At 27.2% G+C, this 13,116-nt stretch overlaps 1 protein-coding gene across 1 annotated transcript in view; it reads left to right on the top strand.

Annotated features, from left to right (window-relative positions):
• Window positions 1–13,116, top strand: part of Dgk (diacyl glycerol kinase 1) — a 201,471-nt gene that overhangs the window by 156,140 nt on the left and 32,215 nt on the right. The window contains exons 11-14 of the mRNA XM_065513526.1: window positions 166–274; window positions 2,114–2,245; window positions 6,323–6,534; window positions 12,981–13,112. Coding sequence (XP_065369598.1) covers window positions 166–274; window positions 2,114–2,245; window positions 6,323–6,534; window positions 12,981–13,112 — 585 coding nt within the window. The remainder of the gene's footprint in view (window positions 1–165; window positions 275–2,113; window positions 2,246–6,322; window positions 6,535–12,980; window positions 13,113–13,116) is intronic.

Here is a 13,116-nt window from a genome sequence, read left to right as displayed (position 1 = left end):
TCCTTACAGTTTTCGTTTTTATTTTATATTTTTTTTATATTATTTTTGCTTCTTATTTCTAAGAAGAAGTGTAGTTTAAGATTTTTTTTAACCGTTTCCCAGTAAAATACAATTTCACATGTTAGTTATACTTGTGTTTTCTTTTCTTTTTGTTTGTTTGTTTAGATACTTCAAGATATGATGGTAGAAATTGACTATGATGCCGATGGCACTGTTTCCTTGGAAGAATGGCAACGTGGCGGCATGACAACGATACCTTTACTAGTACTATTAGGTATGTAAAGATAAAGATAAATTTTATTTTCTTTTTTTTTTAAAAAAAAAAAACTTAAGTGTGTGTAACAACTGTAAGTGTGTAAGTGTTAAGTTACTTACACTGATATACTAAACACACACATTTATAAACAAATATAGTACTCACATTATCACAGTCACACTTATAAAGATGCTGCACAGTGGGTACGATCGTAAAGAAAAGTGGAAATACATTTGAATCTTTTAAACTAATGGACCGATTGCAAAGTGATGTATGAATGAATCGTAGAGGAGGATATAGGCTTTAAGAAAATGTAATTTGTGACCACTCTGTTAAACTACAAGCAGAGATACAGGGTGTCAAAGTCGATCACCTCTGGTTTCTTAACTCTTTCAGCCACGCTTTTTTGTGAATATGTTTAAAATCAAAACAATTGGATTTTTTTTTACTTTAATCAAGGTCAGTTTATTATAAAAAGTAAGAAAAAATAAATCAAAACATAAAAAATCCACCCAATTCCAAGGTTACTTGTGGAGTGAAGTGGTTAGTTTACTAACCACCGTGATTTTTACAATATTTTCAAATTAATCTATTCATCTAACCAGAACACCCTGACGGCAAAGTTTTGCAAAAAATCATAAACGATGACTTCAAAAAATATAATAGATGCCAATAAACTATGTTTTAAAGACTATAGAAAAGGTGGTTAGTAAAGTGACCACTCAACCACAAAGAGTTAATAAAAGGCAAAAAACGAAAATTTAAACATAACTATCATTTAAATTGTAAAAAACTGTTATCCTCATCTACAATTCATTCGTACATTATTTCTCAATCGCAACATTAGTTTATAACATACAGATTTGTTACCTCTATTGTAAAGATTAACCCCACTGTGACTATAGACTATAGAAAAGGTGGTTAGTAAAGTGACCACTCAACCACAAAGAGTTAATAAAAGGCAAAAAACGAAAATTTAAACATAACTATCATTTAAATTGTAAAAAACTGTTATCCTCATCTACAATTCATTCGTACATTATTTCTCAATCGCAACATTAGTTTATAACATACAGATTTGTTACCTCTATTGTAAAGATTAACCCCACTGTGCTCTGCTTTATGACAGCTGAGCGAGCTATATGAAAAGGAAATAGTTTAAACAGGAAATAAGCATTTTAAATCATACTTACAAGTATTTGTACTTTTACTCACTGCCTGTTTGTTGTAAACTGGTTATTAAGTACTTGCTTTAACTTGTTTACTTTGTAGCTGGCTGGTTTAATGCGCAAAAATAAAAGCATTCGTTTCTATTTCCATTTATTTTCTTTGCTTTAATGTTAAATATATTTTTTTTTTCTTGCTAAAATTTTTCATGTTATCAAAGCAACATATGCATATGACAACCTGCTTTATACTATTGAGGGGATTCACACGGTCTGCTATTAGGTAATATTGTCATAATGTCCTAATATGTTATGATAGTTTAAACAAATTTTTGTTGTGTTTCAAACAAAAATGTTTTAAACTAATAAGACTATTTGAAGTATGTAATTTGTTTAAACTATCATAATATATTAGGACGTTATGACACCTAATATCACACCCTTATGTATTTGAAGGAAACGAAAATAAACAGTTTATTTTTTGGTAGGAAAATTGCATTAACTTAAGGTGAAAGAAATGCTTGTATGAGTTTGTAAGGTTTGAAAGAAATGCAGTTGACTGACTGTGATAATGATGACACTGTCAGTTTCATATTTTTGTGCAAATTACTTAAATTTCAGTTTCCTTTTCACATATTTCTTCTCTTTCTTATATTTGTTTATATTTTTTTTTGGATTTTTTTCCATCTAGGTGTCGATAGTACTGCTTTAAAGGAGGATGGCATACACGTCTGGCGTTTGAAACACTTTAAGAAACCAGCATATTGTAATCTTTGCCTAAATATGTTGGTGGGTTTGGGCAAAAAAGGTCTCTGCTGTGTATGTAAGTACAAATTCAATTTGGCTTTACTTTTATTTAAATTGTTTCATATTCACTTTAAATGATTTTTAAAGGTTAGTTATTATTTAAAAGGGAAATTCATCACAAATTCCATGTTTCCAAGCTGATTAATTAAGAATAATTTAAAAAGTACTATCAGAATTAAAAACGGTTTTTTAAGTGAAAACTTTTTGTAGTGAAAACGTTATTATAATGAAAAACATTTTTTTAATGAAAAACTATTTTTATTAAATATCGGTTTCAATAAAAAACAAGTAAGAGTGCTATATTAGGCTGTGCCGAATCTTATATACCCTTTACCAAATTATACTTCAAAATTTTAAATATTTTTAGGTAAACAAAATTTAATTTTTTTTACAGTTGTTTTTTTCATTTTTTGGATTCGATTGTTATTTTAAATTTAAAAATTTTTTTTTTTTGTTTTTTCAATTTTTTTTTTTTAAAAAAAATTCGGGTTAAAATTTATTTTTTTCCGATTTTGACCCATTGTAGGTCCAACTTACTATGGTCTTATATACGTCTTTGAAATATCTATCATTAGATATCCATATTGTCTATATTAACACTTAGTAATCCAGATACATATAGGTCAAAAATAGGTCAAAAATCGAGGTTGTCTTGGTTTTTTTCTCATATCTCAGCCATTTGTGGACCGATTTTGCTGATTTGGGGTCTTCAGAAAATTGATTTCAACAGACAGACGGACGGACAGACAGACGGACATGGCTTAATCGACTCCACTATCTATAAGGATCCAGAATATATATACTTTATAGGGTCGGAAATGAAAAATGTAGAAATTACAAACGGAATGACAAACTTATATATACCCTTCTAACGAAGGTGAAGGGTATAACAAGTAAGAGAGCTATATTCGGCTGTGTCGAATCTTATATACCCTTCACCAAAATATACTTTAAAATACAAATTTTTAATATTTTTAGGTAAACAAAAATAGTTTTTAAATTTTTTTCAACTTTTTTTTAAAATTTTTTTTTTTAATTTTTTAAAAACATTTTTTTTTTAAATTTAGTAGTGAAAAAAAATTTTTAACAAATAAATTGTTTTGTTGAAAAAAAAATTCGGGTTAAAAATTACACAGTGCTACGATGGAAAAATACTTGGAAAACGACCTAGCGTGGGTTATAGGTCTTACTGAGTACATTACAAATTGTGTCAAAAAATTTCAGAAACACCCACAAATTCAGAAGTTATTCTGAAAAAAACGTTTTCAGTGATGTTCTTTAACTTATCGATCTATAACTCAGTCAGTTTTTGTCCGACTTTAAATTTTTAACGGTTTTGGAAAGAAAACTGATTATGTTTTAAAATGACGTGCATTTTTTGATACATTTGTAAGTTATAAGTATTGCTTTTGTTAAGAATGTCTAAAAGAAAAACAAAAGTTATCAACTTTTTTGACTTTAGTCGCTTTTCATTGCTTATTTTGATATAGAAGCTTATACAAATTTATACCAATGAATAAAGGAAATTTAGTTCTTAACAAAACATGTGTTTAATTATTCAAATCGGATGAAAATTGTAAAAATTATTCAACTGTTCATTAAATCCTTTTTTAGTATTTTCTCCCCCAGCCCATATGAATAAAAAAAAAACAAAAAAAATAAAAAAAAAATATTTGTAAAATTTTAAATTTACAAAGTAAATTTTGTCGAACTTTATTCGAAAAAGTTTAATAACTTTTGCAAGTATAAACCGATTTTAACATATAATGTCTCGTTTTTCTCTACATAAAATTCTCTTTAAAATTCTGTGCAAAAAGAAATTGGGTTTCATAGAAAAAAAATAAAACTACTGTTGTTGAATTTGAAAAATTACGAAAAAAAAAATAAGAAAGAAATCGAAACTTTTTATAAAAACTTACACAATTTTGAGGAAAACAGATTATGAAAGCCCAATTATTTACCTATCCATAGTTGTATAAAATTTTTAAATCGGCCTAAAAATTTGTGAGTTAGAGGTACTACAGTCCTACGACCTACCCTAAAACAGTTTTTTCAAAATAACTCAAAATTTTGAGGGTGTTTGAAAATCTTTGAAAACGATTTCAGTATGTCCTCACCTAGGCCTACAACCTCCATTAGGTGGCTTTTCAAGTTCTGACAAAAAGTGTCATTTTGTAGCAGAGTGTTATTTTTCCCGATTTTGAACCATTGTATGTCCAACTTATATGCATCGTTGCAATGGAATATCTATTGATATATCTATCATTAGATATATTAATGGCTTAGTAATCCAGATATAGATAAAAAAAATAGGCCAATAATCGAGGTTGTCCCGGTTTTTTTTTCCTTATATCTCTGCCATTTGTAGTACAAGCCGGAAGAATTCCCAATATATTGATGTCATGATGTCAATTCCCGATATATTGATTTCAACATACATATACATGGCTTTATTGACTTCGCTATCTATAATGATCCAGAATATATATTGGTTTACGTGGTAGTTCACTACGTGCGAACAATCAAGTAGAGTCGAAGGGACCCCGTTTTGATGTCCAGAATATATATACTTTCTGGGTTCGCAAATGAAAAATATACAAATTACAAACGGAATGACAAACCTTGCCACTCATGGTGAAGGGTATAATAACTATAACAATTGGTTTTGGTTTTTAGTGAAAAAATGCTTTAAGAAAAATAGTTTCTCTTGTAAACGGTATTTTCGGATTTACAAACACTTTTCAGTAAAAAATGTTTTTTAGTGTCAAACAATTTCGGTTAAAAAAAATGTTTCAGAAAAATAGAAAAAACTTATTGCAAAACGACTTTTAGAGAAAAACTTTTTTTTTTTTTTGTTAGAAAGAAGTTTTTAAATAAATATGGTTTTTAGTACGTTTATTAACGATTTTTAATGGAAAACGGTTTATGGTGGATTCTTAGTAAAAAAGTTAAAATCAGGGTTGAGAAATTGTTTGTGGTGAAATGTATTTTACTTTAAAAACGGGATTATTCTATTAAAAATTATTCGAATAATCGAAGAAAATGTAGTTTTATTACTTATTTATTATGATTTATAACGACAAATAATCACAGTTAAGAAGAAGTGCGTTTGCATCTTCTAGGTCTTTTCACATCAGAAAATCGAGGTGATACCAATTTCCAAATGGTCAAATATTTAATTAACAATTTTATGTTTTACATTTTTTTATTGAAATTTAATGAATAAATCAATAATTGAAACAAGTATTATATATTTGGTAACATAGTTATACTCACTGAGACAATAATTTTGAAATTTTTACATTCCTGACTACTAAAAACAAATTTTAAAGCTATACTTCAGTGGATATTTTATGTTTTCTACATATAAACATTTATTGTTTAAACTTTTATAATAAGGCCAATTTTCGGCTAACCGACAAACCGGTTTTTTTAAAAAGTCGGGTTTTTTATAAACACTACATGTCACCTAATTTTGTGATGATCGGTCCATAATTAGTCCTAGCTCCCATATAAGACACGCTTCCGAAAATCACTTTAACGTGCATAAATCTCTTAAAAATGTTGGTATACACAGGGAGCCATAGCTCCCATATAAGCCCCACTCACGAATATAAATTATTGATATTTTAAAAGAAAAATGTTTTTGCTCATTTACTTAGGGCTTGACCGACCATACTTTCTTACTTGTTTTTTATTGAAAAAAGGGCATTTTAATAAACATTTATAGAGCCTGCTTTAGTCGGCTCCGCTGTCCATATAAATCCATATCTAACTAATTCAAAAGTTAAACACTTCAATGCATCTCATACAATCCAATTCAAGCACCACACTCTTACGAACCTCGTAATTGCTCTCGAAAGCTATTTTCATTCAATAATAGTTGCGAGAATACACAAAAAAAATAGAAAATCTTCTCCTTTAAGCTTTTCATCAATTTTTCTTTATTCAATGACAGTTGTTTTTCCATAATATTTTCATTAATTTTGTTTTTATTTTTTTCTTCTCTCATTCTCCTTTTCATGTTCTCCTTGTGCCTGACATCTTTAACCCAATGTACGCGTTTGGATGTGTGTGTGTTTGTCATTTACAGTGTGCAAGTATACAGTACATGAGCGTTGCGTTCAACATGCTCCAGCATCTTGTATAACAACATATGTCAAATCGAAAAAGGTCAAGGGCGGTGGTGATCTACTGCATCATTGGGTGGAAGGCAACTGTTACGGACGTTGCTCGAAATGTCGTAAACGTATTAAAGCATATCATGGCATTACAGGACTCACGTGTCGTTGGTGTCACATGATGGTAAGTTCATTTTTCATTTCAAAAGCATTAGCTATAGTAATTGCAAAGTGCTACTAAATATTTGTTACTTATGTACATAAGTATCAGCTAAATTTGTTATATTATTTTTAATTTGTTGCAAAATGGTATTAAATAGAAATAATTTAGAAAAAATCACGTTTCCCTTATGTGCTTAAAAATATCTATTCGAAATATGTTTTGATTTTGTGTGGGGAAACTGTTTAAAGTTTGGTGTGGAATATTACACAAGGCAACAAAATCGAAAAAAATTTAAAAGACTTTTTAAACCACTACACAATTTTGATGTATTGTGGTTCCGAGTACTACATGCATTTCATGTCGAAAAAATCATTCGATTCGAAAGAAGAACATTAACTACTCAAATTCATGTATATCAAAATAAAACAAAAATTTTGTGAAAATGAGCGAATTCACTTAATTGTAAATAAATTCGAAAACAATCAATCAATTTTTATGATTGATATATCATTTTGTTCCTATTACATGTGGCTTTGCGATAAAGCAATAAATCTGACAAATTTTTTCCGTTTTCTATTTTTCATGATTTTTTTAAAACGAAAAAATTTTCTATTTTCACATAAAAAATGTATTTGTTTGCTTCAATTTGTTATTATAACTCCGAAACTACTGATCCGATTGAACCGCAATATATATATGAAAATTTCTACATAGCATGGGCAAAATGTTTTCAAAATTCAATCCATCGAAAGAAGAACATTAACTACTCAATTTTATGTATATCAAAAAAAAAAAATAAAATATTATGAAAATGAGCGAATTCACTTAATTGTAAATAAATGCGAAAAGAATCAATCGATTTTTATTATCGATAACTCATTTTGTTCCTATTACATGTGGCTTTACGATAAAGCAATAAATGTGAACAATTTCTGCCGTTTACTATTTTTCATGATTTTTTTAAAACGAAAAAATTTTCTATTTTTACGTAAAAAATATTTTTTTTGCTTCAATTTGTTATTATAACTCCAAAACTACTGATCCGATTGAAACACAATGTATATATGAAAATTTCTACATAGCATGGCCAAAATGTTTTCAAAATTTAATCCATCGAAAGAAGAACATTAACTACTCAATTTTATATATATCAAAAAAAATAACTAAAATTTTATGAAAATGAGCGAATTCACTTAATTGTGAATAGATTCGAAAAGAATCAATTAATTTTTATAATCGATATTTCATTTTGTTCCTATTACATGTGGCTTCGCGATGAACCATAAATCTGACATTTTGTTGCCATTTTCTATTTTTCATGATTTTTTTAAAACTAAAAAAATTTATTTTTTCACGTAAAAAGATATTTTTTGCTTCAATTTATTATTATAACTCCGAATCTACTGAGCCGATTGAAATGCAATATATACATGAAAATTTGTAAATAGCATGGGGAAAACGTTTTCAAAATTCAATCCATCGAAAGAAGAACATTAACGACTCAATTTCATGCAAATCAAACAAAAAATTTAAATTTTGTGAAAATGAGCGAATTCACTTAATTGTGAATAGATTCGAAAAGAATCAATCGATTTTTATAGTCGATATTTCATTTTGTTCCTATTACATGTGGCTTTACGATAAAGCAATAAATCTGACAAATTTTTGCCGTTTTCTATTTTTCATGATTTTTTTAAAACGAAAAAATTTTCTATTTTCACATAAAAAATTTATTTTTTGTTTAAATTTGTTATTATAACGCCGAAACTACTGAGCCGATTAAAATGCAATATATAAAAGGATTAAAGGCTATGTAAATTTCAATCGTTCTAAGTTTATTTTATTAATATCGGACTAAGCTTTTTTGAGTTATCATTAATTTTGTGGAGAAACGTCTAACAAAATTTATTATTTTACTTAAAAATTTTTAAAAAAAAATCTCTCCATAGAATTGAACAATTTTACCATTTTTGTACTCGAATCTATATAATGGTTATTCAAGCCTTTTTTGCTGTTGACCTGTGTTATGATAAAGTAACCAATTCGTTAGCATACCTGTGGGGAATTTTAAATTTATTTTAACTTTTTTGTTTTTTTTTTTGTTATTGAATAAACTAAACTAAAGTAAACTTTTTTGTACTACCTCCTTAAAATAGGAAACAAATTTTGGTTTGTCGTTGTGGATGATAGTAGAAGTTATTACAAGTTTTTTTTTATTTTATAGGTAACATAAATTAAGGTTATATTCGACTTGATTATTATAATTTAATTGAAATTTATCGTTCTATTGCCTAAAACCGACCAGAGTAAAAAGTAAACAGAGTGAATATATCACACTGTTACCAGTACTCTAAGCTAAAGGCTGAAAACAGTAAGCAGAAGTCTAACTTTAATGTCTTAGACAAGACATCTAACAACTAGACATTCCAATCTCCAATAGTGCGTAAATTAACTGTTTTCTAAAGTGCTTAGAGACGGTGAAGAGACAATTGACTTCACGCTAGGTTACCTGGGATGTATAAAGTAATCAATTGACTTATCTTAGCACTACAAAGATCACATAAGTGACAAATGACCCAAAATATATAAATTAGAGTCAACCAAGTGATGAGACATTAGTGACAACTACTGACTATCAAGGATACATTGATTATTTGCTTAACTATTAGGTACTAACCACAAAAAACATATTGTTTAGTAATTTCAAGTTATTATCAAATTTTTTCTGGATTAGTCATATAGCGAAAAGTTTCTAAATGTCATGGCAGCCACCTAAATATCCTAGCAGTCACAAACCAGTTGTGATCGTTCAAAAATGTCACTGCTTTCATTTCCTATTGACATTGTGTTTTGGTTGGTTAAATGAATGGCTTTGTTCAGACAAATCTGTTTGTTGCAGCAGTTTATATTATTTTTATTAGCGCAACAACAACGTTGCGTTGCTTTGCTTTCTTTATTTCCGCTTAACTTGACAATTGAAAATTGTCACGTATTTTGTAACAAGTCTTAAGTGTGCAATTTCTGCAACAATCTTGTTTTGTCTTGTCTTTACTTGACTTGTACTTACATACACCCCGCGTGTATGTGTTTAGTATCAAGCAGTTTCATATCTACATCCTTTTGTGAATTATTTTTTTTTTTTTGTTTTGTCAGCTTAATACCACCAGCACAGCTCAGCTCAGCATTCTTTAGTAAATACAATTTCTACCAAATTTATTTTGCTATTGTATCCACGAACTTAGTAATAAATAGTTATTCCTCAGTAGTTTCCCCTCTTTAATACTATTGTTTTCGTATCCATCTATTTTTCTTATTGAATTTCGTCAACAAAAATAACCAATTTTCCTTACTCTTCTTTATTCAACTTAAATTATTTTTTTGATGCTGGTTTTTATACAGAATATTGTTAGTTGTTTATATTGTTAGAAAAACAATCAAGCAAAGAAATATAAATAAAAAATAGAATAGAAAAGGAAATTTGCCATAATACGTTGTGCTCTACTAAAATAATGTTATACCCATCTTGGAAACTGCTATAATCTATTATTGTTAAGTTTTGTAAACAAGATTTTATTTATTTAAATTTGTCTTAAATTCAATTTTAAGCACTACAAAGGGATGTAGAAAACAAGAGATTTTTCTCATAAGTTTGGAGATGACCCCTCTGTGTCCCTATTGTTTTAGTTTGTGATATTCACCCTAGTGTCTTTTGTTATGGAATCCTTAAGGTATATGAAAAATATATACAAGCTTTCTAACCATTAAAGCGAATGCTTACAAATATTTACTAAATATTAGGGTATTCAATCGGTTAACCGTTAATCGGTTAAATCAGCAAAAGAGTTTTTTTAAAACTAAAGAAAATTATTTACTTTTTGGTTGAACTGTTATGTTTTGTTTATTTTTTACGTTTTTGTTCTTTTTATTAATAAAATACTTTAATTTAGTTTAACATTAAAATAGAAATTATTCGGTTAATCGAATAATTTAAAATTAACCGATCATTAACCGATTAAATCTAAACCCCGATTAATTATTTGCTCTATTAACCGATTAAACCAGCAACCCGATTAATTGAATACCCTACTAAATACCTTCACATAATCAACTCTTAAATTTATAAATGGTTTATAAAACAATTTTACATGATGTAAACTGTTCCGTAGAAAATTTTACATGATGTAAACTGATCCATAGTAATATTTACATGATGGAAAATTTCACATATTGTAAAATTTACTATAAAATATTTTACATAATGTAAAATTTACTATAAAAATTTATATCATGTTAAATTTACTTTCGAACATTTTACATCATGTAAAATTTTCCACAGAATATTTTACATCATGTAAAATTTACTATAGAACATATTACTTCATGTAAAATTTATTATAGGACATTTTACTTCATGTAAAATTTACTATAGAACATTTTACATCATGTAAAATTTACTATAAAACATTTTACTTGATGTAAAATTAACTTTAAACATTTTGCATCGTGTAAAATTTATAATAAAACATTTTCCGTCATGTAAAATTTACTATAGAACATTTGACTTGATGTAAAATTTACTATACAACATTTTTCACATTGAAACATTTTACATCATGTAAAATTTACTATAGAACATTCTACATCATGTAAATTTTACTATAGAACATTTTACGTCATGTATAATTTACTATAGAACATTTTACATCATGTAAAATTTACTACAGTACATTTTACATGATGTAAAATTTACTACAGAACATTTTACATCGTGTAAAATTTACTAAAGAACATTTCACATCATGTAAAATTTACCATGGAACACTTTACATCTAGTAAAATTTAATATAGAACATTTTACATCATGTGAAATTTATTATAGAACATTTTACATCATGTAAAATTTACTATAAAACATTTTACATCATGTAAAATTTACCATGGAACACTTTACATAATGTAAAATTTACTATAGAACATTTTACGTCATGTGAAATTTACTAAATGATGTAAAATTCATGTAGAATTAAGTACAGAACATTTTACATCATGTAAAATTTACTGTAGAACAGTTTTCATCATGTAAAATTTACTACAGAATATTTGACATCATTTTACATCATGTAATATTTACTACAGAACATTTTACATCATGTAAAATTTACTATAAAACATTTTACATCATGTAAAATTTACCATGGAACACTTTACATCATGTAAAATTTTCCATGGAACACTTTACATCTTGTAAAATTTACTATAGAACATTTTACATCATGTAAAATTTACTACAGACCATTTACATCATGTAAAATTTACTACAGACCATTTACATCATGTAAAATTTACTACAGACCATTCTACATCATGTAGAATTTACTATAGAACCTTTTGCATCATGTAAAATTTACTATAGAACCGTTTACATCATGTAAAATTTACTATAAAACATTTTACATCGTGTAAAATTTATTAAAGAACATTTTACATTACGTAAAATTAACTACACAACATTTTACATCATGTAAAATTCACTACGGAACATTTTACATAATGTAAAATTTACTGTAGTACAGTTTGCTTATGTAAATTTCACAAAATCTTGGTTACTTCATGTAATATTTACAATAATAAAGTATAAATAATGTAAAATTACTATAGCAAAGTTTACATGAGGTAAAATTAACTACAGCTAAATTTACATCATGTAAAATTAATGAGATTTCCATATAATATTAACTTTTATCACAAAATCAGCTAAATCATTTTAGTAGAAACAAAAAATAATTTAAGACCAAACTTTAAGACAACCGCCAACAAACTTAATGTATTTTCCAAAAATCTAACATTCTAACGTTAACTTAAACAAAAAAATTCCTATATTTATACACAAAAATTCCAATACATCTTCATAACAAAAAAAAAAATACTGAACAGCCACTGTCTAACTTTTTTTATATGTAAATTTTCCTAGGAACACATTTTTGTTCACAGTACTTATTTGCACCAAAAATTTAATTTAAAATTTGATGTGTATTAAATTAGCACACAACAACATCCTTAATATCGTATTAGAAGTCCTTTGATAATATAAGTATTCGTTTTAATTATTTCATTTTTTTTTTAAATAACTTCAATACATTCTTGAAATAAGCGGCGCGTGTTGTTATGATGATACTTCAAAGCTAAATTCATGCCACTGCTTTAAAATAAATTCATTCCAAAGGCATAGCTATTTTGTATGTTTACTTGAAGTTTACATAGCAAGTATTCCCAATTGCTATATACTTATTAGTTCAACATTATTTTTACAATATAAAAAACCTTATAATTTTGTTTAGCTATTTACAAAAAAAAAAAATAAAGATAAATAGATTACTTTCTCTATCATTATTTAGTTGTTTACTTTATATAATTTATTTTTTTCTACCACTTCTCTTTTTCTATACTTTATAAACCTCCTTTTACAGCTTCACAATCGTTGTGCTTCATCGGTGAAGAAGGAATGTAGTTTGGGGGAATTTTCCGATTTAATTGTGCCACCTACAGCCATCTGTCCGGCTGTATTGGATCGTCAACGTTCTGTTAATCAAGCAAATAAGGTAA

The sequence above is a fragment of the Calliphora vicina genome, chromosome 5, assembly GCF_958450345.1.
Source record: "Calliphora vicina chromosome 5, idCalVici1.1, whole genome shotgun sequence".
Lineage (NCBI taxonomy): Eukaryota > Metazoa > Arthropoda > Insecta > Diptera > Calliphoridae > Calliphora > Calliphora vicina.
This window is presented reverse-complemented; position numbering and strand designations above follow the sequence as displayed.